Source organism: Eschrichtius robustus, chromosome 20, assembly GCF_028021215.1.
Source record: "Eschrichtius robustus isolate mEscRob2 chromosome 20, mEscRob2.pri, whole genome shotgun sequence".
NCBI lineage: Eukaryota > Metazoa > Chordata > Mammalia > Artiodactyla > Eschrichtiidae > Eschrichtius > Eschrichtius robustus.
Window position 1 is genome coordinate 60977415 of NC_090843.1, and position 25865 is coordinate 61003279.

Below are 25865 nucleotides of genomic sequence, written 5' to 3' on the forward strand. Positions count from 1 at the left end.
GGCTGCAGTGGAAGAAGTGGTCTTTTGGTTGGCCTTGAAGGATGGATAAGAAGTGAGCCAGTAGCCAAGGGGGTAGAGACATTCCAGGAATACAGGAAATCATTCCGTTGCATGTAGATGGAACTCCATGAAGAGGCCAGCAAGATGCTATATGCTGCGACTATTCTAAGAAGGTCGTGGGCAGGGAAGCAGGCCTGGAAGGGCAGGGGACCTCCAGCATGCTCGCTATTCCAGATCCTATTATCAGTGCTCTGCATGATGGTCCCCAAAAGGAGAGCACTCACTGCCTGAACTCCTGGCCACCTGTGTCCTTAGCAGTCTGGCCACCTTCTGCTAAGCTGAGTGCACTGATTGGCTGATGGTTTTTAGGTGAAGGAACAGAAGGGCTGCAATGAGAAGCCAGAAGACTGTCGTCAATGGGGAAATGCAAGGACCATGATGCAAGCCCATTGCTCTGGGCTGAGTTGGGGACCGCTTCATAGCGCTGTGCGGGGTGGGTGTAAGAACAGGTCCTGTAGGTTAGAAATTATATGAGACGTTCTCCAAGTATCAGCCACTTATTACCAGTTTGCAAAGAAGAGACCCTGGATCCCCCTAGAAACTCTGTCCAGCTCTGCAGTTGATGCTACAGACGAGTCTCTATTTGCACATTCTAGCAAGATAGCAGCACCGTGTAGAGTTCAAGAGCACTGTGTTTGGATTCTTTAGATGTGAGTTTGAATCTGGGTTCAGCCACTTATATTCTGTGCAACCTTGGGCAACTCAGTGCCATTGACAAAATGTGAATGACCTGATAGAATTACTGTGAGGTTTCAATGACATGATACTTGTCAATTACTTAGCACAGTAAGTGCCTGACATGACAAATAGTGTCAGGAACTGATAGGAAAAAAGATGATTGTCTTTGCCCATTCCATTTATACTGGGAATTATAACAATGCATCTGGTTTCTTGGTCCAGGCATGAGGCTTAGAATGTCCTCCAGTTGGTATTGTAACATGAAGAACAGATGTGCAGATTAACAATGGACCCAGATAACAAAAAAATTGCACTTCTTAAAGGGAAATACAGTACTATGTCAGGTACACTCACAGCTCATAATAGTTACAGGACAGCTGCAGACCCTCTGGTGGCCTACTTTTTATTCGGGACATTTCGGGGTTTCCCCACAGACTACATGTCCTCTAAATATTAATCATCCCTCTGTTCTAGTTACTTCAACTGGAGTTGCTTTTTGCAATATTGAGCTACTTTGTGTCACCCAGTAGATGTGCTGGGTGCCTAGATCAAGCTCAGGAAATTGTAGGATGGGATGCCTATGGGTGGGGGTGAGAAGAATCTGGAATTTGCCATCGAGTCTCACAATAATCGCACTTCTGAGGGACTGTCATCTGCCTTAAACCCCCTGAGGGAGCCCACCTGATGGGCCAGTTTGGCCCAGTGTCAGAGGCCAATACCATCCCACTCTCTCCCAAAGCCACAGCATCACGTGCCTGGGACTCATCCCCTATCCCGCTCCAGGTAATCCCAGGGCATTCCAAGGCTGACTTTCCATGGGTACAATTTAAATAGCTCTCAGGAATATGCTCGAGTCTTTATTACCAGGTGGATGACTACTCCCCTGGAGTCGAGGGGATGGTAAATACTCCTGTGGTGATAACAATAACGGCAAGCAGAGCAAACACCGCTCGGGTGCCTCCAGGCCCAGAGGAGCCGAAGCTCTCCTGGAGAAGCAGATCCCAGCAGGTGGCAGGCAGCTCTCCCAGGGAGCCCTAAGTTTGTCTTTTTAAGTGAATCTGGCAGAAGACACGTTGTTTTCCTCTGTGGGACTCACAACCCATGTGAGGCCGTTTTCTTCAGGCAGCATTGAAAATGACAATCCTTGCCAGAAGTGGGGGAAGCAGAGCGGGCCCACTAGGGAGGGGCTGACATGAAGCCAGACTCTCAGGGGTGGGACCCCGGGGACCCGTCGTCAAAGCCTCTGAAGAGGAGAAGACCGAGGCAGAGGAGAGAGAATGGCTGGAAGCACAGAGATGGGTGACCTCACAGTGTCACTGGCAACCAACCAGTCATCTCGGGAGGAATCCCACCTTCCGACACCATGACTCACAGGCCTGCCTCTCTGCATCGACCTTTTCAAGCCGCGAAGATGAAAGGCATTGTGCTGGCATGCATTAGAATGGCAATTAATCCTCAAGAAGAAGTGTGAAATGTGGGTTGGATTTGAGGTGGGGAAGGAGCGGTGCCTTATACCTCCACACACACTCATACTCAGACACATACGAAATATTACAACCCACACACTTGGCTACAGGCCCAGAAAAAGCTGCCACTCTGAGCTGAAGAAGAGGGAGAGAACGAGAAGAGAGAAAGGAGGCTGGGCAATCGAATGTCACTGCCATGGCCTCTTGCCCATCCTCCACTGCCCTAGAGTTGATTCATTGACTCATTCATTCATCAACAAATTGTACAAATGCCCCGAGGGGCCCAGCCCAGGGAGGATGGTGTTAAGGTAAACACAAAAGAAGTACGATCATTCTCCACCTCCAGCAATGTTCAATGTATTCATAGCTGGGGAGAAGTGCCCTACATACCAAAGTATTTAATCATCTTGGAAAGAGTGAATGAATGAGACAGAGACGTAAAAAAGCAAAATGATGTACTGTTAGGCACCAAAAGCAAATGGGGGCAGACATAAAGGCTCCAGTTATCAGAAGGGCAAGGAACATCGCCGTGCATTGGAGGACCTGAGGATGACTTTATGGAGATGAAACTGGAGTATTATCGCCAAAGACTGGAAGGGTTTGGAGGAAGAGAGGAGGGAAGGAGTGGTTCAGGTGGAAGATGTTTCTGAGCAAAGCACTGAGATGGTGATGGGGGTTGGGAATAGCGGAGGGAAAACCAGTCGTTAGAAGTCACTGGTGTGTTGAGGGAGATGAAATAGGCCTAAATCATAGGCAGCTTCGAAAATGCAGTGACATCTGCTACATTTCTCAAAGTGCGGTCCAGATTCCAGCTGCAGATGTATCACCCAGGATGCTTTCAAAAATACTAATTCCTGGGGCCTGTCTAGGATCACCTAACACATAATTCATGGGATGGGGGAAGGGCTCAATTTTTTTAAATGAATTCCTCAGGTCATTCTTAGGTGTAGCAGTTCAAAAGTCTTTGGTGTTAGGCATCTAAGCTTTAACCCATTGGTAGTTTGTAATACTTACAGGCTAAAGGCCAGGGTGAAATTGGTGTTTAAGAAAGACTATTCTATACTACTCAGCCATAAAAAAGAAGAAAATTTTGCCATTTGCAGCAACATGGATGGACTCGGAGGGCATTATGCTATGTGACATAAGTCAGACAGAGAAAGATAAATACTGTATGATATCACTTATATGTGGAATCTAAAAAATACAACAAACTAGTGAAAATAACATAAAAGAAGCAGACTCACAGATATAGAGAACAAGCTAGTGGTTACCAGTGGGGAGGAGGGGAGGGGCAAGATAGGGGTGAGGGAGTGGGAGGTACAAACTATTGGGTGTAAGATAGACTCAAGGCTGCATGGCACAACACGGGGGATATAGCCAATATGTTGTAATAACTGTAAATGGAAAGTAACCTTTAAAAATTGTATAAAAGTAATTCTTTAAAGAAGACTATTCTAGCAGGAGTGCACAAGGTGGACCCAAAGGGGCAAAGACTAGAGGCAGGGAGGAAATTCAGAGGCTATCATAGCAATTCCAGAGTGTGCTGATGAGACCAGAGACTTGAGAATCTATAACCAATATGCAGACTACCTCTTTGTTTTGTACTCTCAGGAACCCATTAATCTCATCATTGTTGATGTCTTTGGGTATTATTTGTTCCCTGTAACCTTCCTCTGACTCACTCAATGGAAACTGCTTTTGCTACATCTATCACTGAATTCACACCAGGAATGTCCACCACCAACCAAATCACTCTTTCTCTTTCACCCTCTCCCCCTTCCAACCATGCACATAAGCAAACACGCAGACACAGAACTGCATGCACACACATGTAAGCACACAGTTTATTTGCTCCACAGAGAAAACTAGCCACTTCCCTTAGCAGTTAAACCAGACACCAATATGAGGAAACTCACTGCCGGATCCAACAATGTCCACAGCTGCAGAGGCCGGGGGGTGGGGGGCTGCAGAATCTTCCGATTCTAAGAGACCTGCTCACCACGGATGGTCTACACAGATGCTCTCGGTGTGTGGGCCCCACCTTACTTCTCTGCTTCCTTCAAGCAGCCTTGGAGCTCCGATGGAGATTGTTTTGTCACTTTATAGTCTTGTCAGCATATCGATCCATGAGTCCTGAGCGCTAATTAATTGTTATGTTATCCAGCTCAATCCATCAGGAGGCTGATGGCCCTCACTGGGCACTGTGCCAAGGCCCAGGACTCCCTGAAGGAGAAGGGGGAGGGGAGAGTGGGAACTGAGGGAGTGGAGATGTGATCCACTGATAAGTCCAAGGAGAGACCAAATCCAACACACTGTATGCACATCACGATAGAGAGGAGCTCCAGGCAAATTCCTGGAATTCTTAGCTTCCCTACTCTTTGTAGGGCACGAATTCTGCTTTTGACTCTCCCACATCAATGCCTAGCTGCTGGGCTTCCCTGGTGGCGCAGTGGTTAAGAATCCACCTGCCCAATGCAGGGGACACGGGTTCGAGCCCTGGTCCGGGAAGATCCCACATGCCGCGGAGCAACTAGGCCCATGCGCCACAACTACTGAGCCCACGTCCCACCACTACTGAAGCCCGCACACCTAGAGCCCATGCTCCGCAACAAGAGAAGCCACGGTGATGAAAAGCCTGTGCACCACAACAAAGAGTAGCCCCCGCTCACTGCAACTAGAAAAAGCTTGCGCACAGCAACGAAGACCCAACGTAGCCAAAAAAAATTTTTAAAAACCTAGCTGCTCACTCACCCCAAAACTCCATTACCTAGAACACCATCTGCCCAAACCCCCATAGACCATCTTCGGGATGTAGTAGAGTAGCATTTGTCAGGAAGAGTTAGCATGTCTGTGTTGGATGGTTTTTCCATTTGATCCTCCATATTGACTCCCCACCCTACTCAGTCTCCTAGGTGCTGAACTTTATGGACTGCTTCATTGGGATAGTTTGTTCTATGGATATCAGTTGGGTTTGGTAAACAGCGAATCCTGGCAAGAGATCAAAGGGATGGAGGAGAGTGAAGCTGGGAGACTTATTTCCTAGGCTACCTCCTGGTACATTCGTGGGGGACTGGCTTTGTCCCTCATCTAAAGGTCAGGGGGCCCTGTCTACACAGCTCTCTCCCACATTGGGCTGCAGAAGCCACTCCCTTCCTTTACCAGTCAGGGCAGGTTTGAATGAAGCCCCCAACTCTTACTAGTCCCAGGGTACTGTACTACCCTTTATGGGTTTCTTATACCCTGCTCACACCTTTGAAAATAGTTCCTTTATTAGAGTCCCCTTAAAATACCCAATTGGATGTGTATCTGTTTCCTGTCTGCACCCTGACCGTTAGGTTTAAAAAAATGGTCAAATAACTAATTAAATGGGTTATCTATGGCTAGACTTCTTGGAGCTTTTAACATGCATGGTGAATATCCACGAGGAAGGATAAGAGCCAGCGCTTATTTGACCCAGGACCATCCCCCATTCTCCCTCCACCCCCAGAATTCAAAGCATTTCAGGGAAGCCAGGTGTACACTACAGCCACGTGCAGCTAGCACAGAGGGGCAGAGCCACCAGAAAATGCACAGTTCTTTGGAACCCCTGCTGCAGAACACAAGGGAGTCTTTGTAAATAGCACACAAGCTCTGGACAATGATGCAGCATGAAAGAATACAAGTAAGACCTAGTCCTTTGTCTGCTACCAACTTTGTGATCTTGGGCAGGTCACTTCACTTCTTAAGGCCTCTTTTCTCACCTTTAAAATGAGATACTGAGCTTGATCAGTTGATTTTAAACTTGTAAACACTGGAACTGTCTCTCCAAATGAAATCTTACATAGAAACCCAATACAGAAGACAGATGGAAACCAAGCTGCTCTGGGTGAGGCCAGGGTCAGGGCAACAGTGTAAAACATCACCCACCAGACTCCATCTCTTATACAGTAGCCCTTGAGGCAATTCCAAGGAATCTACAAGATTGCATGGAGCCAGTCTTGGAAACACTGTTCTAGAGGGACCCACAAGTACCTGCTTTGATGTGAGACCCAGGTGGTCTTCACATGGAATCAGTGTTGCCCCTCACCACCAAGAAGAGATAGAGGGGACCACTGAGCCCCCACTCACAGCAAAGCCAGCAAAAAGCTTCATGTGGAATTTTCTCTTTATTTCTGAAAATATGTCAGGTTTTAGCAAGAAGTAATTCCCTTTATCTCAGGGTAGAGGAATTTTGTAACCTATTATGCTCTCCTACGAAGTGTCTTCAATACCAAATTACTTTTCCCAGCCAATGTTCTAACTATTAAAATGTGTGAATGAGTCTGGACACAGATCTCATTCTCTCTGGATACAAAACACTCAGCCTAAAATGTATTTGGGATTTTACTGATACCAAAAGGCTTGAAAACACCTTTGAGCCACCTTGAGTCTAAGGACCCAGCCAGAGCTCCCCTTTCTTCCCTACCTCCCCCCAACATCTCTTTGGCTGAGCACCGAGGTCTCCAGGCTGCGAAGGAGACTCCACCAGCCTGGTGGAGAAACAGGAGCAGGGGTGTGATCAGGGAAAGTATCCTAAAACCTGGAGGAGGTAGGCCAAAGCCCAGTGAGAAGGTGAGCAAATCCTCTCCCCATCAAACAGCTGCTAAACTGGACAAAATTGATACAAACAGCCATTTCAGTGCTCTAAAAATTGATCAAAAAGTACTCAACCATCTGAGAAGTGTTTATGTGTGAAAAACTGCTGCACTTCAGGTAGGAATAGTGAGAGTTTATGACATTCTTGCTTAGGACTCCTCCCAGCCTCCTCGCAGATCAGTCATCACAGAGGTTCTGCCAGGATGGGGAAGGCTAAGAGTACTGGCAACGGCGCTACTGTTAGGTCAGAAGGGACCCACTCGATTTGGAGTGTTGGGTGACACCCTTGCCCTCTCACCACATTAGAGGAGCATCAATATGATTAATGGCTGACTTCTCATCTGAAGCCATGGAGGCCACAGGCAGTTGGAAATACCTATTTGAAGTGATAAGAGAAAAACTATCGACTGAGAATTCTATATCCAGCAAGATTAACCTTCCAAAGCAAAGGTGAAATAAAGACATCCTCAGATAAACAAAGACTGAGAAAATTCTCTGATAGCAGACCTGACTTATAAGAAATACTAAAGAAACTTCATGGGCTGAAAGGAAATGGGCACCAGGCAGTAATTCAAATTCACAGGAAGAAATGTAAAACACCAGAAACAATACATATGTGGTTAATGTGAGAGACTCAGCACACATATTTTTCTCATGTCTTAACTTTTTGAAAAGACTTAAAATTTTGTAAATAATTTTAATACTGTAGTATTGGGTATAACATGTATACATATACATAGGTAGATGATAGAAAGATAGGTAGATAAATAGATAGATAATATATATGACAATTATAGTACAATAGGGGAGGGTCCATTGGAGCAATATTGGGGAAAGTTTCCATGTTCTACTGGAAATAAGTTAGTTCTAAAGAATGTAATGAGTGAAGATGCATATTGTAATCCCTAGAGCAATCACTAAGAAAATAACTTTTATTTATATTTATTTACTTTTAACATTTTATTTATTTTATTTATTATTTATTTTTGGCTGTGTTGGGTCTTCGTTGCTGCGTGCGGGCTTTCTCTAGTTGTGGTGAGTGGGGTCTACTCTTCATTGTGGTGTGCATGCTTCTCATTGCGGTGGCTTCTCTTGTTGCAGAGCACAGGCCCTAGGGGGTGTGGGCTTTAGTAGTTGTGGCACGCAGGCTCAGTAGTTGTGGCGCACGGGCTTAGTTGCTCCGTGGCATGTGGGATCCTCCTGGACCAGGGCTCGAACCCGTGTCCCCTGCATTGGCAGGCAGATTCTTAACCACTGTTGCACCAGGGAAGTCCCAAGAAAATAACTTTTAGATATAATAAAAACGTCAAAGGAACTAAAATGGTACAATATAAATAGAGACATATCACGCTCATGGGATGAAAGATTCAATGGAGTAAACTTGACAATTTTCCCCAAATAATATATAGATTTAACAGCATTCCTATCAACATCTTCTCAAGATTTTTTAAGATACAGACAATATTATTCTAAAATTTATGCAGAAAGGCAAAAAAAAAAAACCACCAAAAAACCTAGAATAGCTAAAATAACTTCTAAAAGGAAAAATAAAGTGGGAGTGATCAGTCTACTCAATTTCAAGAAATATCATGTAGCCACAATGATCAAGACTGTCTGGTATTGGCAGAGGAACAGACATGTAGATCAATGGAACAGAATAGAAAACCCAGAAACAGACCCACAGAAATATGTTCGACTGACTTTTTGACAAATGTGCAAAAGCAATTAAGTGGAGGAAGGAGAGCCTTTTTAAAAGGCTCTAAAGCAACTGAACATCAGATCTGCAGGCAAAAAACAAACAACAACAACAAAAAACCCTCAACCTAAGTCTCATGCCTTATACAGAAATTAACTCCAAATGGATCATGGACTTAAATGTAAACATAAAACTATAACCCAACCCGTGTCGAAAGAAAGGAGAAAATCTTTGGGACCTAGGGCCAGGAAATGAGTTTTTAGACTTGACACCAAAAGCACAATCCATAAAGGAAAAAAAAAAAAAACTGATAAATTAGACTTCATCAAAATTTAAAGTTTTGTTCTGCAAAATACCATGTTAAAAGGATGACAAGATAGGCTTCAGCCTGGGAGAAAATATTTACAAACCATGTATCCTACAAATAACTATTATCTGGCATATAAAAAGAATTCTCAAAATTTAACAGGAAAAATGTAAACAATCTGATTAGAAAGTAAGCAAAAGTAATCAAGAGACATTTCACTGAAGAAGATAAACAGATGAAAAATAAGCCCATGAAAACATGTTTAACAACGTTAGCCATTAGGGAAATGCAAACAAAAGCTACAAAGATATCACTCCATAGCTATCAAGGCTAAAAGTGGCTAAAATAAAATAGTGACAAAAATAGTGACAAAAGTGGCTAAAATAAAAAATAGTGACAACACCAAATGCTGGCAAGGATGTGGAGAAACTGGATCACTCATTCATTGCTGGTGGGAATGTAAAATGGTACAGCCACTCTGGTAAACAGTTTGGCAGATCCTTTAAAAATAAATAAATAAATAAACATGTAGCTACTAAACAATCCAGCAACCGCACTCCTAAGCATTTATCCCAGATAAAGGAAGACTTATCTGGACACAAAAAAGTTCGAATGAATGTTTATAGCAGCTCTATTCATAATATCATAAAACTGAAAACAACCCAGATGTCCTTCAACAGATGAATAGTTAAACTGTGGTATATCCACACCACAGAATATTTGCTACTCTGAAATAAAATGGAATGAACTATTGATGCATTCCTGGATGATTCTGCAGAGAATTATGCTTGACGAAAAAAATCCAATCTCAAAATTATATACTGTATGAGTCCATTCATATAACACTCTTGAAATGACAAAATTATAGAAATGATGGATAGGTTAATGGTTACCAGGGGTTAGTGAGGGGGTGGATGCAGAAAGGAAGTGGGTGTGGCTATAAAAAGGCAACATGAGGAATCATTTCCGCCTCCTGATGGAAATGTTCCATACCTTGACTGTATCGATGTCAATATTCTGGTTTTGATATAGTGCTATAGTTTTGCAAAATGTTACTACTGGGGAAACTGGCTAAAGGATACACAAGATATCTGTATTGTTTCTTACAGTTGCATGTGAATCTACAATGATCTCAAATTTAAAATTTTAATTTTAGAAAACAATACAATAAAAGCAACACTTATTTTGCTCACACATCTCTGATTTGGGCAGGGTTCAGTGGGTATAGCTCGTCTCTGATCCACTTGTGTTAGCTTGGACATCTACAAGGCTGGGGGTTGGAATCATCTGAAGTCTTTCTCACTCATACATCTGTTGACAGTCGATGCAGTCAAAGGCAGTTGACACTGTTTGTTGATGGATACCTGAGCTGGAGCTGTCAGCCCTTATAGGCAGCCTTTGCACATGGCCTGGGCTTGCTTACAGTATGGTGGCTGGGATCCAAGGTTGAGTGTGTCAAAAGAGAGAGAGCTGTGGAAGGCATGCAGTGTTACTTCTGCTGCACGATGCTGGTTGAGGCAGTCAGGAAGGCCCTCCAGTTTCATGGAGAAGAGACCATATCTCATGGGGGAATGGAAAGGTTTTGGGAGAGCGTGTGGGACTAGAAATATAACTGTCACCATTTTTTGTAAAATATGATGTGCCATAGTCTCTAAAGACTGACTTTCTCTCTTCCAAATCTACAAGACTGGCCATAGCTACCTAGTTTACATGTCATAGGTCCAGCCATGCAGAGAGACCAAATCTCTCTCTTTTAATCATTCCTAATTTCTAGAGAAGGCGCTCCAGTTGGCCCAGGTGAGTCAGGTATTCATATCTAGTCAATTAACCATGATCTAGAGTTTGAGCTGTGTGGAGGGCAGCAGAGTCATATCGTATACATACAAGTATAACAGGGAAGCTGGGATGCAACAGTAGAAGGAAGGACAATCTTCTGAGCCAGAAGAACTCACTTTTAGCCACCAAGACAACCCAGAAAGCGCCAAAGCACATAGGTAAATTTTCGTAAAATTGTACACTCTTGTCAAGAGATGAGCATAAAACAACATGACACAGAAAGGTTACATACAAAAGGATAGGCAAAGTTTATCAGGAGAATGCAAACAAAAAGAAAGCTGGGTTGGCAATATAAATATCAGATCAAGCAGACTTAAAGGCAAAAAAAAAAGGCATGAAATAGGACAGAAAGTGTTATTTAATGTTGATAAAGGGTACAAGCCACAAAGAAGACATAAGCACCATGAACTTTTTTTGTGCTGAACAATGTAACTATGAAATATGTAAAACCAATTCTATAACAAATACAAAGAGAAAATTACAGGAACCCAACAGTAGTGGGAGAGCTGGAGACACCTCCCTCAGTCTTTGACAGATTAAGTAGGCAAAGAATGAGTTAGGATAGAGAGGAACTGAATAAGATATTTCATGTATCTGATTTAATAGATATATGTCAACTTATACTCTATGGGAAGAAAATAATACCTTTTCTCTAATAACTCATGAAACATTCATAAAAAATTGATCATATATTGGCCCCAAAAGAAAACCTCAATAAATTCCTCAAAGCAGAAATTGTACAGGCCCTGTTTTCTGACTGCAATACAATAAAATGGCAAAAGTTCAAACTGACAAACCCAAACACTTTGAAAGTTAACAACACTCTTCTACAGAAATCTTGGGTCAGAGAGAAAATTAAGGCTGTAATTACAGATCATTTAGGACTTAACAGCAATAAGAACATTGCATATTGATGCTCATGGGATTGTGCCAGAGACAAATTCAGAGCTAAAGACCCGATATTGTTGACAGAAAAGAGTAAAAATAAATGGACTAAAGATTCAAGCTCAAAAATTAGAAAAGAATAACAAACCAAACCAAAGAAAATTAGGAGGCAGGAATCAACAAATCTGAAAGCATAAAATCATGATTTGAAGAGGAAAAAAACCCTGATGTGTAAAGCGGCGGTTGTTTGAAAAAGAAGAATAACGGGAATAAATTGCTAATCCAGAAAATATTAACACAGAGCATTAAGACTGAGAAAAGGAATATAATTTCCTATATAGAGGTTTTTTGAGGGTATGTTACAGTTTTAAGCTAATGAAGTTTCAAATGTTCAATGGATTTAAGAAAAATAGAAATTACAAACTGAAGGTAGAATTAGAAAATGTGAATGAATCAATATGCAAGGAAAATGTTGCCAAGTTATGACAGGCAGGATACATAAGGATGTGGGTTCTAGTGCCAGCCTGCCTGGATTTGCATCCCAGCTTCACCTGTTGGGCAAATTATTCAACCTCTCCAAATCTCAGTTTCCTTAATGCTAAATTGGTGATGGTAACAACATCTGTCTCCCGAAGTTGTTGTTGTACAGTCAGTGAAATAACAAGCCAACCCCCTACCACCCTGCAAACCGAAGGACTCCCCGAAAGATACCAGGCATTTTTATTATTGCCTTCCTTCAAACTTTCAAAGAACAGATCTTTCATATGCTCTATTAATACTTTCAAGGCATACAGAAGGGTGAACACTATGCACTTGATTTTACAAAATCATTATCTTGATACAAAAACCTGCCATGTTAGCACCAAAACATGCAAATTTTCTTTATGAATACATAGGAATTAAATAAGATATATGCAAATGGGATCCAGTGTTGTAATGAAAGAATAAGACATAAAAACCAAGTAAGGTATTTCCTACGAATAGATGAATAGTTCAGTATGAGGAAATCCGTTAACCCACCTCATCACATCACCAGGCAATTGGCAGTGTGCTGACCAAGAAATGCTGCTTTCAGTTATTTGCTTAAAGAAATAAGACATGGACAAAGAGCTGTGTTCAAGGTTGTTTTGTGTACATTTATTGAACTTTTAAACAATCCAAATACACATTAATAGGCTAATAGGGGAATGTCTATATATATATATATATAAATATACAATGGACTATTCTATAGAAAAGACTATTTTGAAATCATATAAAAGACTATTTCAAAACATGAAAATATATTCAAGACATGTTGTCCATTAAGTATTCAGGAAACAGATTAAAAGCAGTATATGCTTATTTACATAGGTGGAAACTACACCTTTATCTGTGTGTGTGTATGTACATATAGGTATGAACATTTAGGTTGTTTCTTTTGCTACTATAAAAATGCTACAATGAATAACCTTATGCATTTGTTATTTCGTACAAGTGTGAGGATCAAATCACCATATTTTTCTCATTTTAAGCATTGTAATCTGATTCTCATTTGTGCAAAGTGAAAAATGCAAATGGTTATTCATTGCAATATTAAGTGTGCGTGCGTGTGTGTGTATGTAAACATACACATAGTAATGTATAGGGGGAGGGAAACAAAAGAAAATATAACAAAATGCCACAATGGTTATTTTAAGATGGCTTAATTTTTCACCTCTATACTTCAAATTTTTTTCCTTAATGCCAGTATATGAAAAAAATCAAATATTAGCAAAATATTTGAAGTAAGGTTCAAACAAAAGGAAAAGCCCTGCACTTGTAAACAAAATATCTAAATTCAAGACATTTATCATGTTTGTAAACTCATCTGTAAACAAAATTATAAGAATTACTTCAAATGAGATATTTAAGGAGTTTTTTGCAGTGTCTGGAAATCGGTAGGTCAATAATATAAATTCAAATGAAAATCATTGCAAAGACTAGTTTAAAAAATGTATGTGAGGGACTTCCCTGGTGGCACAGTGGTTAAGAATCTGCCTGCCAATGCAGAGGACACGGGTTCGAGCCCTGGTCTAGGAAGATCCCACATGCCGCGGAGCAACTAAGCCTGTGCACCACAACTACTGAGCCTGTGCTCTAGAGCCCGCGAGCCACAACTACTGAGCCCATGTGCCACAACGACTGAAGCCCACGCGCCTAGAGCCCGTGCTCTGCAACAAGAGAAGCCACCACACTGAGAAGCCCACACACTGCAACAAAGAGTAGCTCCCACTTGCCGCAACTAGAGAAAGCCCACGTGCAGCAATGAAGACACAATGCAGTCAAAAAATAAGATTAAATAAATAAATAAATAAATAAATAAATAAATAAATGTGAAAGTGTTTAGCACAGAGCCTGGGCCATAGTTGGTTACCAGGGATTATTAAATGAACCTGAATCATCTCCCTTTCCTGGTGACACCTAGATTCTGAAAAGGAAGATTAGAAGTATTTCTAACTGCCACCATTTAACTTGGGTTCTCTCATTTCTTGCAACTGTTTATTTGATGCTGCCATATTGTTTAAAAACAAATAAACCAAAAAATAACAATAACAACAAAAAACAATGAAACTGGTTTTCGCCTTGCCTCTGGAGGACAAGCCGAACAAATCTATCCTTTATCTCCCTTCCTGGATTCTCTCTTCTTGCTTAAATCCAGATCCAGGGTAGAACTGATTCAGCATTTGGCAAATAGTTTTTCCCTGGATATAACTTAATATTCTGTTTTGGGAAGGGAGAATATCTTCATGTGAGAAATGCTGGCTTACCGCCCAAACCTATACCCCACTGGATAGAGTCCATGACTATTTAAAGACCCTGGTCTGAACCAAAGGAATGATATAAATGATTCCATTGGTATGGGAAATTTTGTCTGGTAGGAGCACACAGGATGATTTGTCTTGGAAATGGCCAGAGACTAGAACTAAGAGAAATATGAACAAAAAAATACATTGTGGGCCTGGATTTAGGATAAGGTCATAGGAAGAGGATTTGGGGATTCACTGGATGGATACGGAGGATGAAGGGAGGGAAATGGTGAATGAGGACTGAAGTTTCACTTTCCAAGCCCACGGAACGTCAGTACCATGGACAGAGCTTGAGCATCGGGAGAATAAAATGATGAGCTCACTTTGGGACATGATGGTTTGGGCTAAGAGCAGGAATTTCACAGGGATGACCATAAGCAGTTTAAAATCTAACCCTGCAGACCACATGGATCTCAAGCTAGAGGTGTAGACTTGAGACCTATCAATTTGGGCAAGAAGGTGGAGCCTAAGTCTTCATGAAGGCACCTGAGCCTTACGGAGCACTAGTATTTAGAGAATAAAAGAGAAAAAGGGATCTAGTGAAGGAGCTTAAGAATGAGTAGCCAGAAGGTATAATGCCAAAGGTAGGAAAGATGGTTTCATCCAGGAAATGGAAGCAGACCTAGACCTAAGAGGATGGCAGAGCTGTGACCCATGGTTTAAAACTAAAGCTAAGACCTCATGCCTCCTCTCTCCCTTGCTTTAGTTGAAATTAGATGCATGCCAACAAAAAACAAAAATACAATGTCAAATTGAAGCCATAATACAATGTTGAATTGTGCTTTAGTGGTAACCCAAACCATTCAGTTTTAGAAGCCCTTAGAATGCCTTGAACTCCTGGCTTTAGCAACTATGACTCTATTAATTTTGTGGCTTGTTCAATCAATGTGGACTTTTGCATTATTAATTAAAACCAGTGCTTTTGAAATATCAGGCTGTGTTACTTATAGGCAGGACAGAGCCTAGAACCCAGGACTCTGGATCCCAGGCAGTGGGCAGTTCATGTCAGCTTGCCACATCTCAGGATGCACCCAGATACCTGTGTATAAAGACCTGGGACAAATCAAAGTCCCATAAAGTGTAAGCACCTTAAGTTACGGCATCCTCTTCCTGGCTAACCATACCTGAACACCCTCCTCCCAAAAAAAGGATCTATTTCCCCTGCCCAGTTCTCTATCTCACATATGTGTATTTGCCAAATGTCCCCTAGTCTCCATCCTTCTCCTCCTCCACCCCAACAAAGCCTCTATTGCTGGTCTGCCAGATCCACAGATGTGGGTGGGTCATCATGGTGACAGAGGAAGCCCTAATGCAGAAGGAGAGAGACAAAAACAGCAGAGGAGGGACCCTGCCCTATTTCTAGGGTAGCCAAAGGTCTGAGCTTTTTAGAAGTGCTTCCTTTGACTCAGAGAAGCATAGTAGAAGTCAAGAGAGGTGCTTCTGTGTTGGAGAGACCACGGAATTCCTGAACTCTTCTTTAAAAAAATTTTTTTCTGTGATTTTCAGGTGATCATCAGTATAACCATCCGATTTTAAGCAGCGCTACCCAGACCCCTACACATGGTGAGAGATGATTGAGAGCGTTCTGCATTCCATCCTCATTCCAAGTGGCTCCATCCTAACTACTGATGCCTATTATGGCACTAAACATGGTCACTGGCTCATTGAAGCTAAGGTGTAAGGAGCCAGGTACCCGTCCTCCTCCAGGGCCACAATGCCTCACTCTCACTTTTAGACAATTGTCCCCCTAGTGTCTGTCTCCGATATCAGAGTGATCTTCTGCCATGAAAGGGAAAGTGTAAGCCCGTTTCTTAACGCATTTCACTTGCAACCTTGATCACTTCTTGCAGCCATAAATTCCATGTGTCCACAGCAAGGAGTGAACACTCTCCTTTGCCCAAGGCTACTTGTGGTACCATTTAGGAATGACATGAGATGTGAAAAATTCTATTGATGCTCCCCAAACTAATTAAGATTTAATAAAACTCAAAACCCAACTGGATGACCTGAGCTTTAGCTTCCCAGCAGAGGAAGAACCTGAAAGTTGCAGAGCACAGGCATGGCAGCAAATTGCCAATGGGTTACAAAACCATGTTTCCCTCTTAGGGTTCAACGTCCTCCCACCAGATCACAGCTTACCATTTGGAACTGCAGTGAACAACTATTTTTTGGTACATGCCCAAAACTTGATAGAACATGACAGCCACGTAAATTGTGAGCTATCATCATTCTTCTGTCTTTGCTGTGAAATAATGAAAACACCATTAAATTCTAGTGAGAGAGAAACTCAAAACAAAGATAAATTCTGCAGCTCACCTGGCAGAGAGACCTACCCCTCTCATGTCAGACTCTGCTCTATTTCTGCATTATAATTCGGAGAACAAAAGTGGACTATTTTGATGTCCCCCTCCAGCTCCTAGTGGAAATATATGATGAAAGCAACAGTTTAATAAGGTGTTTCAGGTTTCGGGGCCTAGGAGAAATTAGAACTGGGAGAAATCAGAGAGATCAGTTAAAAGAAGCTGGTATCAGTGGTGATGTTGACAGTGGGGAGAGAAAGAAGGGTTCAGATATGAAACATTTTGTAGAAAGAATTGGGAAAACTTAGTTACTAACTGAATATGGCTGATGAGAGTCAATTATCAGTAAAATGCAAAGCCACGATCCATGAGAAGAATGGAGGGTCTTATTCACACCATCTAAGGAATCAGGAAAGCAGCCAGTGTACTGAGGATGGAGCTGTTGATGGTGAGCTTGGATCTGGACATCGAGAGCCGGATATGACTGTAGGATTTGCAAGAAAAACCACTCAACAGGCAGTTAGAAATGCAGACATGAAGTCTGGAGGGAGATGACAGCTGAAGATGTAAGTTATGCTTTGGAAGCAGTAACAGAAGCCTTGGGAGTAGGGGCAATCTGTGCAAGAAGGCTGAAAGAGAAAAGCAGAAGGCAGAGCAGAAAGCCTGGGGGATGCCCATGGTGATGAAGCAGCGGCAAGGAGAGGAGCCAGAAAAGGCAAACGAGAATGGTCTGCTTGCTCAGTATCATTCTGAAAGAGTAACTATGAGCTGGTTTTCCCCGGAAGAAGCCAACACAAGCGCAGCCCCTGAATACAAAAGGAGGAACCATTCTTCCCTCCTCTTCTTCCTGTCTTCTTTTTCTACCTGGTGCGAGGAGATGAGGGTAGATGAGACCCGATCCCTGTCCTTGAACAGCTCGCAGCCTAGTGGAAGCAGGGTTTTCTCTGCATTCCTCCCTTAGATGTTACACTTTTCCCAGGAGCTGGCAGAGCAGCTCTCAAGAGAAGAGGCAGCCTGTGTCTACTTGATTAGCAAATGAGCATTAATTGGATCCTTATTTTGGGCCAAGCACTATGAAGGCATCAGAAAAATTGGAAAGCAAGACTTCTGCTGTCAAGGAGATTGCAATCTTTGGAGATCAGCAAGACCAACTCAAGTCAAATGATTAGAGAAGACATAGACACTAAACTGGGTGGTATTGACCAGAAGAGCAATAGGGGCTTGAAGATCAGATATCACTCTCAGCTTTAAAGATGTGATGTTGTCATAGCGAAGGGTCTTGGGGGAAGGGAGAATCTGGATAGAGGAAGAATAAGGAAGGGCATTGCAATAGGAGAGAGAGCATGAGCAAGGGGGCAGGGGCAATCATGGTGGAGGGAAACAGCAAGGAAGGGCTGGCTTTGGCTCAGTGGCAGGTTTTGGAGAACAGTGAGGGGTAAGAGCACCCAGAAATGTTGCAGTTGGAAGTGGGTGAGCTGAGTGATGCCCTCAGTGGGAGTGTGACGCCAACAGGCAGAGGGAAGCTCGTTCTTCTCCAGCATGGCCAAAAGTGAGGAAACCAGAGCTAAGGGGCTGCGGCTATTACCCAGCTCTGGGTAGCAGTGCTCCCGGCTTCCTACCCACTCCACTTCCTGGTATCTGTCCCGATCTGTGCCAGGGAGGCTCTTTCAGTACAGCATGTTCTGATCACTCAGGGATGTAGAGCATCCCCCACAGCCTCACATATGTACTGAGCTGGCGCGAACACCAGCTCATTGGCTGGGCTCCCCTGGCTCCATCCCCAGTGTTGGGGGTACCAGTGAAGGCAGGAAGGGATACAGAAGCCAGGAGTTCCCTGTATTGAGGCTGCCCTTGGACCAAGCCTAGGGGTCTTTCTCTTTGTCCCACGGTTCACAGCACCCTCTTTGCCAAGAGGCATAGGGAGACACAGACCACTGATACATTTGTCCAAAGTTAGAGCCTGCCCTTTCTTGGATGTCCCAAACCAAGAGGATGGAGGGATGATGCAAGAGCCACCCAGCTGCCTCATTTCTGGGAATGGTACCACTGTTTTCCCAGCAATACCTGTTAACTTCTGGCTGTGCTTCAAGTCGGTCAAGCACCAAGGCATGCTTGTCTTCCGGCCTTGGATCTCTATTCCTTTTTGTCCCCCATCTTCATGGCCACTCAGCACCCATACCTGCATCTCCTCTTCCCCCGACTCCTGTGTTATTCCTAATCTGGCCCCCAGAGCCCAGCCCAACTCATTCACCTCATAGTCATTCACCTCACTTCTCTTTGTTCTTTCCTTCCATGTCTTCCCCGCTTCTCTTCCCCAGGTCTGGCACTGAACAACTTTCCCTTCTATCTCTTAGACTTTGTAATCTCGAGGGATGGAGGGAGAAAAACAGAATGACGTACTAGGCATTTTGCCCACGTTCTTTCCTCCAGCAGCTCAGAGATGGCTACGGGGGCTTCAGAGGAAGGAGTAGGAACAAGAGGAAATGGCTTTGTAGCTCACAGTGGCTGGTCAGTTGCAGGGCTTGGAGAAGCCAAAGGTGGAAGGGGTGGTGTGAGAGGTGCAATGACCTCGCGGACAGTGTGGGTTGTAGTCTCGGTGGAGCTGGGTCCTGGACCCAGTCCTATGGGTATGCAGACAAGATGGGTCACTCTACCTCCTTCAAACTCAGATTTTTTCTGAGCCTGAGAGCTAGTCTGCCTAATGCTATTGGGGAAAGGATAGAACCTTCACACCAAAATAGATGATTTTATGACACCCCCCACTCAGCTCCATCGGGCTTACATTTTCATCAGACAGCCCAGTGATATACTGGCAGAAAGAGTTTGTCATTCAAGGAAGGGTAACCTGCCATCATGGCCAGTGCAGCCAAAAGCACCTGCCCCCCAGCCTGTTGGCAACTGAAGCTGAGCACTGAGGGAGGCTGAGTCACCAGCATCACCTGTGTCCTAGCACAGGGAGCCAGGAAAGCAGGACAGGGATGAGAGATGGAACCTGAATGCTTCCTTCCTGCCTGCCCCCCAGCCTTTGTCCCCACTAACGCCATGACCCCTCCCTTCTTTTGCAGAGAAGCCTCGGATGAACAACATCCTGACATCGGCCACCGAGCCCTATGACCTCTCCTTCTCCCGCTCCTTCCAGAACTTGGCCCACCTGCCCCCATCCTACGAGTCCGCAGTGAAGACCCATCCCAGCAAGTACTCATCCCTGAAGAGGCTAAGTAAGTGGGGTTTTCCTGGGGTTGGGGTCTGCCCCTGGGGCCTCCACAACATCTTCCTGTGTCTCACTCTCTTGCCGTGCGCCTGAGGGCATGGGAGGGGGGGCCCAAGAACAAAGAGCAAGGTGTAGCACGGTAGAAGAGAACAGACAAGTCCCTTGTTTTTGTTCTTTAGAGCGTGACTCCATCTTCTCCCTCAGTAGAATGGAGGCCATGGGATCCTCAGAGCCACATTCCCATGGGAAGCAGTGCTTCAACTCATGTACCAGGTTAACTACAAGAGAAAGCCTTTCCCCAGCCTCAGCCCACACCTGCCTTTTCAAACCCTGGGCCTTCCTTGCTCTCTATCTGTCTTGGAGTAAAGGCTCTCAATGCCAGAGCTTTCTCTGAGACTCTTCCCAGAGACCGGCTGCGGAAGGGCCCATAAGCCAGCTCCCTCCCTAACCCCGTTAACACCATCTTGGGAACCTGAGACTCCCCATTCCACGCACACACCCCATTTCATGAGTTGAGCCCAGTACATCCCATGGTCCCAGCTCTGCCATTTGAGTCTGGGGAGCTCTAGGGATTGATGGGTTTCAGATGTTACAATGTCAAGAAGGTACATGGCAGGAGAGGTCTTCTCTTCCAGCTTTCCAACCCCTGGACCTTCTGCCTCCATTTCCCAAAGAGTCTATTTCGATGACGCCCAGCTACAGGGCCGAGCCTGTGCTTGACGGTACAGGGTAACCTATTGTGATAGAAGTTCAGCCCATGAGTCCATATCAGCCACCGCCAAGGTGGAACAGTGAGTTTCTATGGCTAAAAATGGGAATCCCACATTCTGCAGAGATCTGGAAGGCTGCCTGTAGGAAGCCTCATTCCTGAAATGTGGGGCAAAGAAGGCTTGTGCATGTCCTGGGTGAGTTCAAGGGTGAGCCTGGGGGGCCTCGTGGATGGAGAGATGGGCGGAGCATCTGAACGAGGTGCACACATGGGATTTTCCGGGCCTGCTCGTGCTGTGGGCACAGGCGAAGCACGTGTAGACTTGATTCTGTGCTTGTGCGGGGGCTGGATGCCCATGTGTTGGCTTCCTAGGCATAGGCTGTTACTCCAGAGAAGGTGTTACTATGTTTCTAAGTTACCAGTAAGGATTTTCACAAGCGCCTCCTGGATGGAGCATTCTGCTTTATTCTAGCAGGAGTCTGGTTCTGCAGCCCAACTTCCTTGGAGAGAGGTTCTGAGCCTCATCAGAAAGCTGCCGGCTGCTCCTTGGGTGTTTCAGCGAGACCCAGGGAGCTGTTCTGTTTCGGGACCATGGCGTGGCAGGAGCAGCACCGGAGCAGGAGTTCAGGGTCATGGGCTTGCCATCTATTCAGCCATGAACTCCCTGGAGACCTCAAGGGAGTCCATTAACCCCGGATACTCAAGATGGTCCAGGGACGAGGGGCATCAGAATTGCCTGGGAGCTCCTTAGAGATGCGGACTCTCAGACCCACCCCAGAGCTAGGTCAGAATCAGACTCTGCATTTAACAAGACCCCTGGGGTCTGGAGAAGCACAGCCTCTACCTGTCTGGGCTGCAGGATCCTAGTTGCATCCTGGCTGCACTGTCACAGTGTGGCCCCAGCTCACTCCTCTCTCTCTCTCTCTCTCTCTCTTTCTTTCTCGCACTGTCTCTCTACCCTACAGCTGACAGGGAGGCAGACGAGTATTACATGAGAAGGCGGCACCTGCCCGACCTGGCCGCCCGTGGCACCCTCCCCCTCAACGTCATCCAGATGTCCCAACAGAAGCCGCTGCCGCGAGAGCGACCCCGCCGGCCCCTCCGGGCCATGTCGCAGGACAGGGTCCTGTCCCTGGAGCGGAGCCTGCCGGATGAGTTCTGCATGCCCTACGACCGCATCCTGTCGGACGAGCAGCTGCTCTCCACGGAGCGCCTGCACTCCCAGGACCCGCTGCTGTCCCCGGAGCGGACGGCCTTCCCCGAGCAGTCCCTGTCGCGGGCCATCTCGCACACGGATGTCTTTGTGTCCACGCCCGTGCTGGACCGCTACCGCATGACCAAGATGCACTCGCATCCCAGTGCGTCCAGTAACTCCTGCGCCACCCTGGGCCACAGCCAGACGGCGGCCAGGCGCCAGGCCTTTGCCTCACGCAGACACAACACCGTGGAACAGCTCCACTACATCCCAGGCCACCACACCTGCTACACAGCCAGCAAGACAGAAGTGACCGTGTGACCGGCGGGGCAGGCAGGCCAGGGGTCGAGAGGGGCCTGGAGCAGAGCTTCCGGCTCTGGATGGCTCCCTTCCCTCGACCCCTCTGTAGGAGCTGGGGGTGCACCGCCTTTGCCCGGAAAGCCATATTCCTGGGACACGGCCGGTGGCCTGGCACAGCGCACTCGGACCTGGGATCTAGAGCGATCCGATCACCCTCACTCTTCCAGAAGAAGTGAAGGGGAGGGAGGAGCGGGGCTAGGCCCCAGTCCCGCCCCCCTCCCCCCACTGTCACCAACTCCCTTTCAGTCCCACATCCCCTCTCCCCGTGCTGGAGACCCTGGCCTGACCCTGGCCCGAAGCTGCCTGGGTTTGAATTGGCCAGTGGGTGCAGTCAACGGGCTGACCCTGACCGAATAGGCTACTTGGTCTCATTCATTTACTTAAAACCGCATCACGGAAATCTTCTAGTGCCTAAAAACTGCCTGCTCGCTCTCTCAGAGCCAGGGAGCTGCTGTGTCCATAAGCACAATAATGATTCTCTTCTGCCTGCTGGAACTCTCTGGTCCCCACTGGGTGGCCCTTCCTCCGCCGATGCCCTGGGGCCCTGTGCCCCTCCCCTAAGCCCCGGGACAGGGAGGGGTCCCCTTCCTTCAGCTGCCTCTCCACGGGCGGGAACCCTGCCCCATTCCAGCTGGCTGCCCCGCCCACTAGGCTCTGCCCCTCCCCCAGCCTTAGATTCCACCCCTGGGTTCGCTGGGGCTTTGCTCTAGTCCTTCCAGAAGAGAGCAGGGACGGGGTGCAGGGACTTCTGGGGTGCCCTCCCCAGCAACCTGGTGATCTCCACACTTCCTCCAGGCCTCTAGGTCTGAACTGTGACCTGCCACTCTGGCCTGCCTTCCCCTCCCCTGCTCTTCTCCCAAGAGGCGTCTGCCCCTGGCCAGAGAGCGGAGGTGGGGAGGCCACTGTGACGCCCTGGGCCTCAGGGGCTCGCCATTCCCATCGCCCAGGGCTCCCACCACGCACGTCAGGCAGGACAGAGGCTCTGGCTTCTATAGAGGGGCAGCTCAGCCCCAGCCAAGGAGGACCCCAGGTGGCTGTCCTGCGCCTTGCCTGCTCCCCTCTCCCCATCACTGCCCCCCTGCTTGGCCCCTTCTCTGTTTAGAACTTGCTCTCTCTGCCTGTTTCCCCACCCCTCCCCCACCTCCCATTCTCCTGCAGCTCCATGACTCTCTCCCGGCTGCTGCTTCTACAGACCAGTGCCTCCTTTGGATCAAAGGGACAGAGACCCATTAGCAGACGCAAATAATGGTACTCCAGGCTATTGGTCTGGGAGTTAACTGGGTAGCTCCCCAGTCGCTCCCCTGAAGGGGGCATTGGGCGCCAGGCAGATCCATGCCCTCAGCTCTATTGGGGGGCTGCCCCCGCCAGCCCATCTCTTCTCTGCCTCCAGCCTGGGGGGGGTGGGCAGGATATGACAGCCACCTGGAGAGCAGACAGTGAACGAAGCAGCATCCACTCCCTGGAGACTAGAGCCTGGGGTGGGGGAGAGAAGGGGCTCCCCCATTCTCAGAGCCAGGGTACCTCCCTGGGCTGGAGCTGGGGGAATCGGCTTCAGACTATTGGGTGAAGGTATGATACTAAAAATGTGACTGCCGCCACAGTCAGACTCCAAAAGCAAAGACCTTAAACTGGGCTTTTAGATTCCCCAGTTCCGCATACAATATGTATGGCCCTTTAAAAAGGGGGGCGGGGCAGGCGGAACTCCCCAGTGTCAGCCCTGGGAATTTTTAATCTAATCCACAGAGAAATCAATTGACTGATTCCTCTTACTTATTCAAGAATTCCAAAGCTCTTGTTCCCCCCCTCCCCTTAAGGCTCACTAGCACATGAATCAGGAGGGGATTGAGCTGGGGGTGAGGGACACAGGCCTGAAGTCCCCAATGGGGCAGTGTCACTGGGTCTGTGAGGCTGTGAGGACAGGGATAAGTCTGCTTTCCTGCCTTACAAACACATAAACCTTCTCAAGGGCTGGTCCCTAAGGGTTTATGAGACTTTTTGGTCCAGAAGGTGAGTGAGGCTAAGAGGGTTGGGCTGGAGGCAATCAACTGTTCCTGGAAACGAACGTGTGTCTGTCACAGCTGGTCCCCTCTGCCCACTGCTCTCTAATCCAGCCCTTGAAGTCCCCTTGAAGGCTGCCTGCTGGGACAGAGGGGAAAGGACGTGAGTGGGTGAGAATCCCCTCACCGGGTGTCTGCACACACATATATCTGAACCAGAAAGCAGATTTCATTCTGTGTCTGAAGCATCATCTCAGCACCAAGTCTTCCCAGCCCTGTGTGTCTGTCTCAGGGGTTGTTTGATAGATTGATTCCAAAACATTTCTCATCCCAGCATTCCTGCTGCCCAGTTTAAAACCTCTGGTATCACTCGGATCAAAAAATTCTACCTAAACCATTACTTCTTTTAAATGATTCTTCTGCTTCACCCTTGGGTTTGGAAGGAGTGAGGGAGGGAAGGAAGGAAGGAAATAAGAGAAAGAAGTCTACAAACTTGCTCCAGTTCAGTCCCTCATTTCAAAATCCACACAATGATGTCTTAACTGGGACACAGCAGTATCTCATTTATCGGTCGTGCCATCCACGTTTGCAGAATAAGCAAAGCCAAGTTACCGGACAAGTTCTTGTAGCAGATAAGAGAGGGTTCTGGGGCTGGAACCCAGATGTCCTGACTTCCAGCCTCACCAGGCTGGTGGCCACTACCACACTTGGAAGGGCTGGCCCTTCCCCGACAATGGAAGCCCGCCTCCCCCCAGCAAGGGAAGCCCAAAGCCCAAAGTTTCCCTCTGCTTGCCCGGCTCTCTGTGTGAGTTTCCATTGCTCTGCTGGGAATGCACTGCGGTCTGCATGGGTTCTCTCCTGCCCTGAAGGTTCTTGCTGATCTGCTTGGCCTTTGATGACAGTGAAGCTCTCACAATCTGTCATGTCCTTCCACCTTTCCTGCCTCACTTCCACCAGTGAACTCCTGGCTCCGTGAGCTCATAAGTCACAAAGGCTTTCCCATGAATTCCTTTAACCCCCTAAATGGGCTTCTGCCCTCAGGGCTCCCCAGTGTCTTGGGTGATGGGTCTGCCTTCTAGAAAGTTCCAACCCTTCTCTTAATTCAAACGTCTTCTCCCCTCTTTCCACTCTCCCACCTGGAAACTCACCTCAGTCTTCTACGCCCATTCAGCCCTTCCTCCCTCTCATCTCCCCCGCCTTGCCCTTTTCTTCCATTTACCTCTCTCCATCCATACTTTCTTTTCCCTGGTCCTGCTGTACTTTCTGGTTCTAAAATGTAGAGCTCTCAATGAAAACAGTCCCAGAATGAGACATTCTTCAGGTCTCTGTTGGCCTCATTGGTTTATTCCTCACCTCCTGCCCCTACGAGATAAAGGATGGGAGCTGCTCTGTCAGAGGCCTCATGGGTCAAAGATCAGCTTTGGTTCCTACAGCTGGCACGTCCCTGAAGTGTCTGCCCCAGCCTATTGCTAGCCCAGAGGCTCCTGCTCTGGCCAAAGATTCATATCCTTTTTGAGGGCTCTTGGCCACTGTTCCATCTCACTTGTGCCTGTCCTGCTTATGTGTGTCACAGATCCCTCTTTGTCCACAAAGACTGGAGAGCCTCATGACTCTCCAAGCATGGGGAAATATCCGTTCCAATAACCCTGCTACCAAACAATCCATTTTCTTCAGAGATATCTTGTCTGCCACCAGCCTTCTGGCCTCAAGATTCCATTCACAG

General features: G+C 46.4%; 1 protein-coding gene across 3 annotated transcripts in view; it reads left to right on the top strand.

Annotated features, from left to right (window-relative positions):
* SHISA6 (shisa family member 6) overlaps positions 1-22106 on the top strand; it is a 256659-nt gene extending 234553 nt beyond the window's left edge. For 2 of the 3 annotated variants that reach the window (XM_068531005.1, XM_068531006.1), the window contains 2 exons: positions 19736-19888; positions 21556-22106. In XM_068531005.1, the coding sequence (XP_068387106.1) occupies positions 19736-19888; positions 21556-22106 (704 nt within the window). Of the gene's footprint in view, positions 1-15876; positions 15934-19735; positions 19889-21555 lie in introns of all 3 variants that reach the window. The other variant, XM_068531004.1, reaches the window with a different exon arrangement.
* Positions 22107-25865: the final 3759 nt, after the last annotated feature.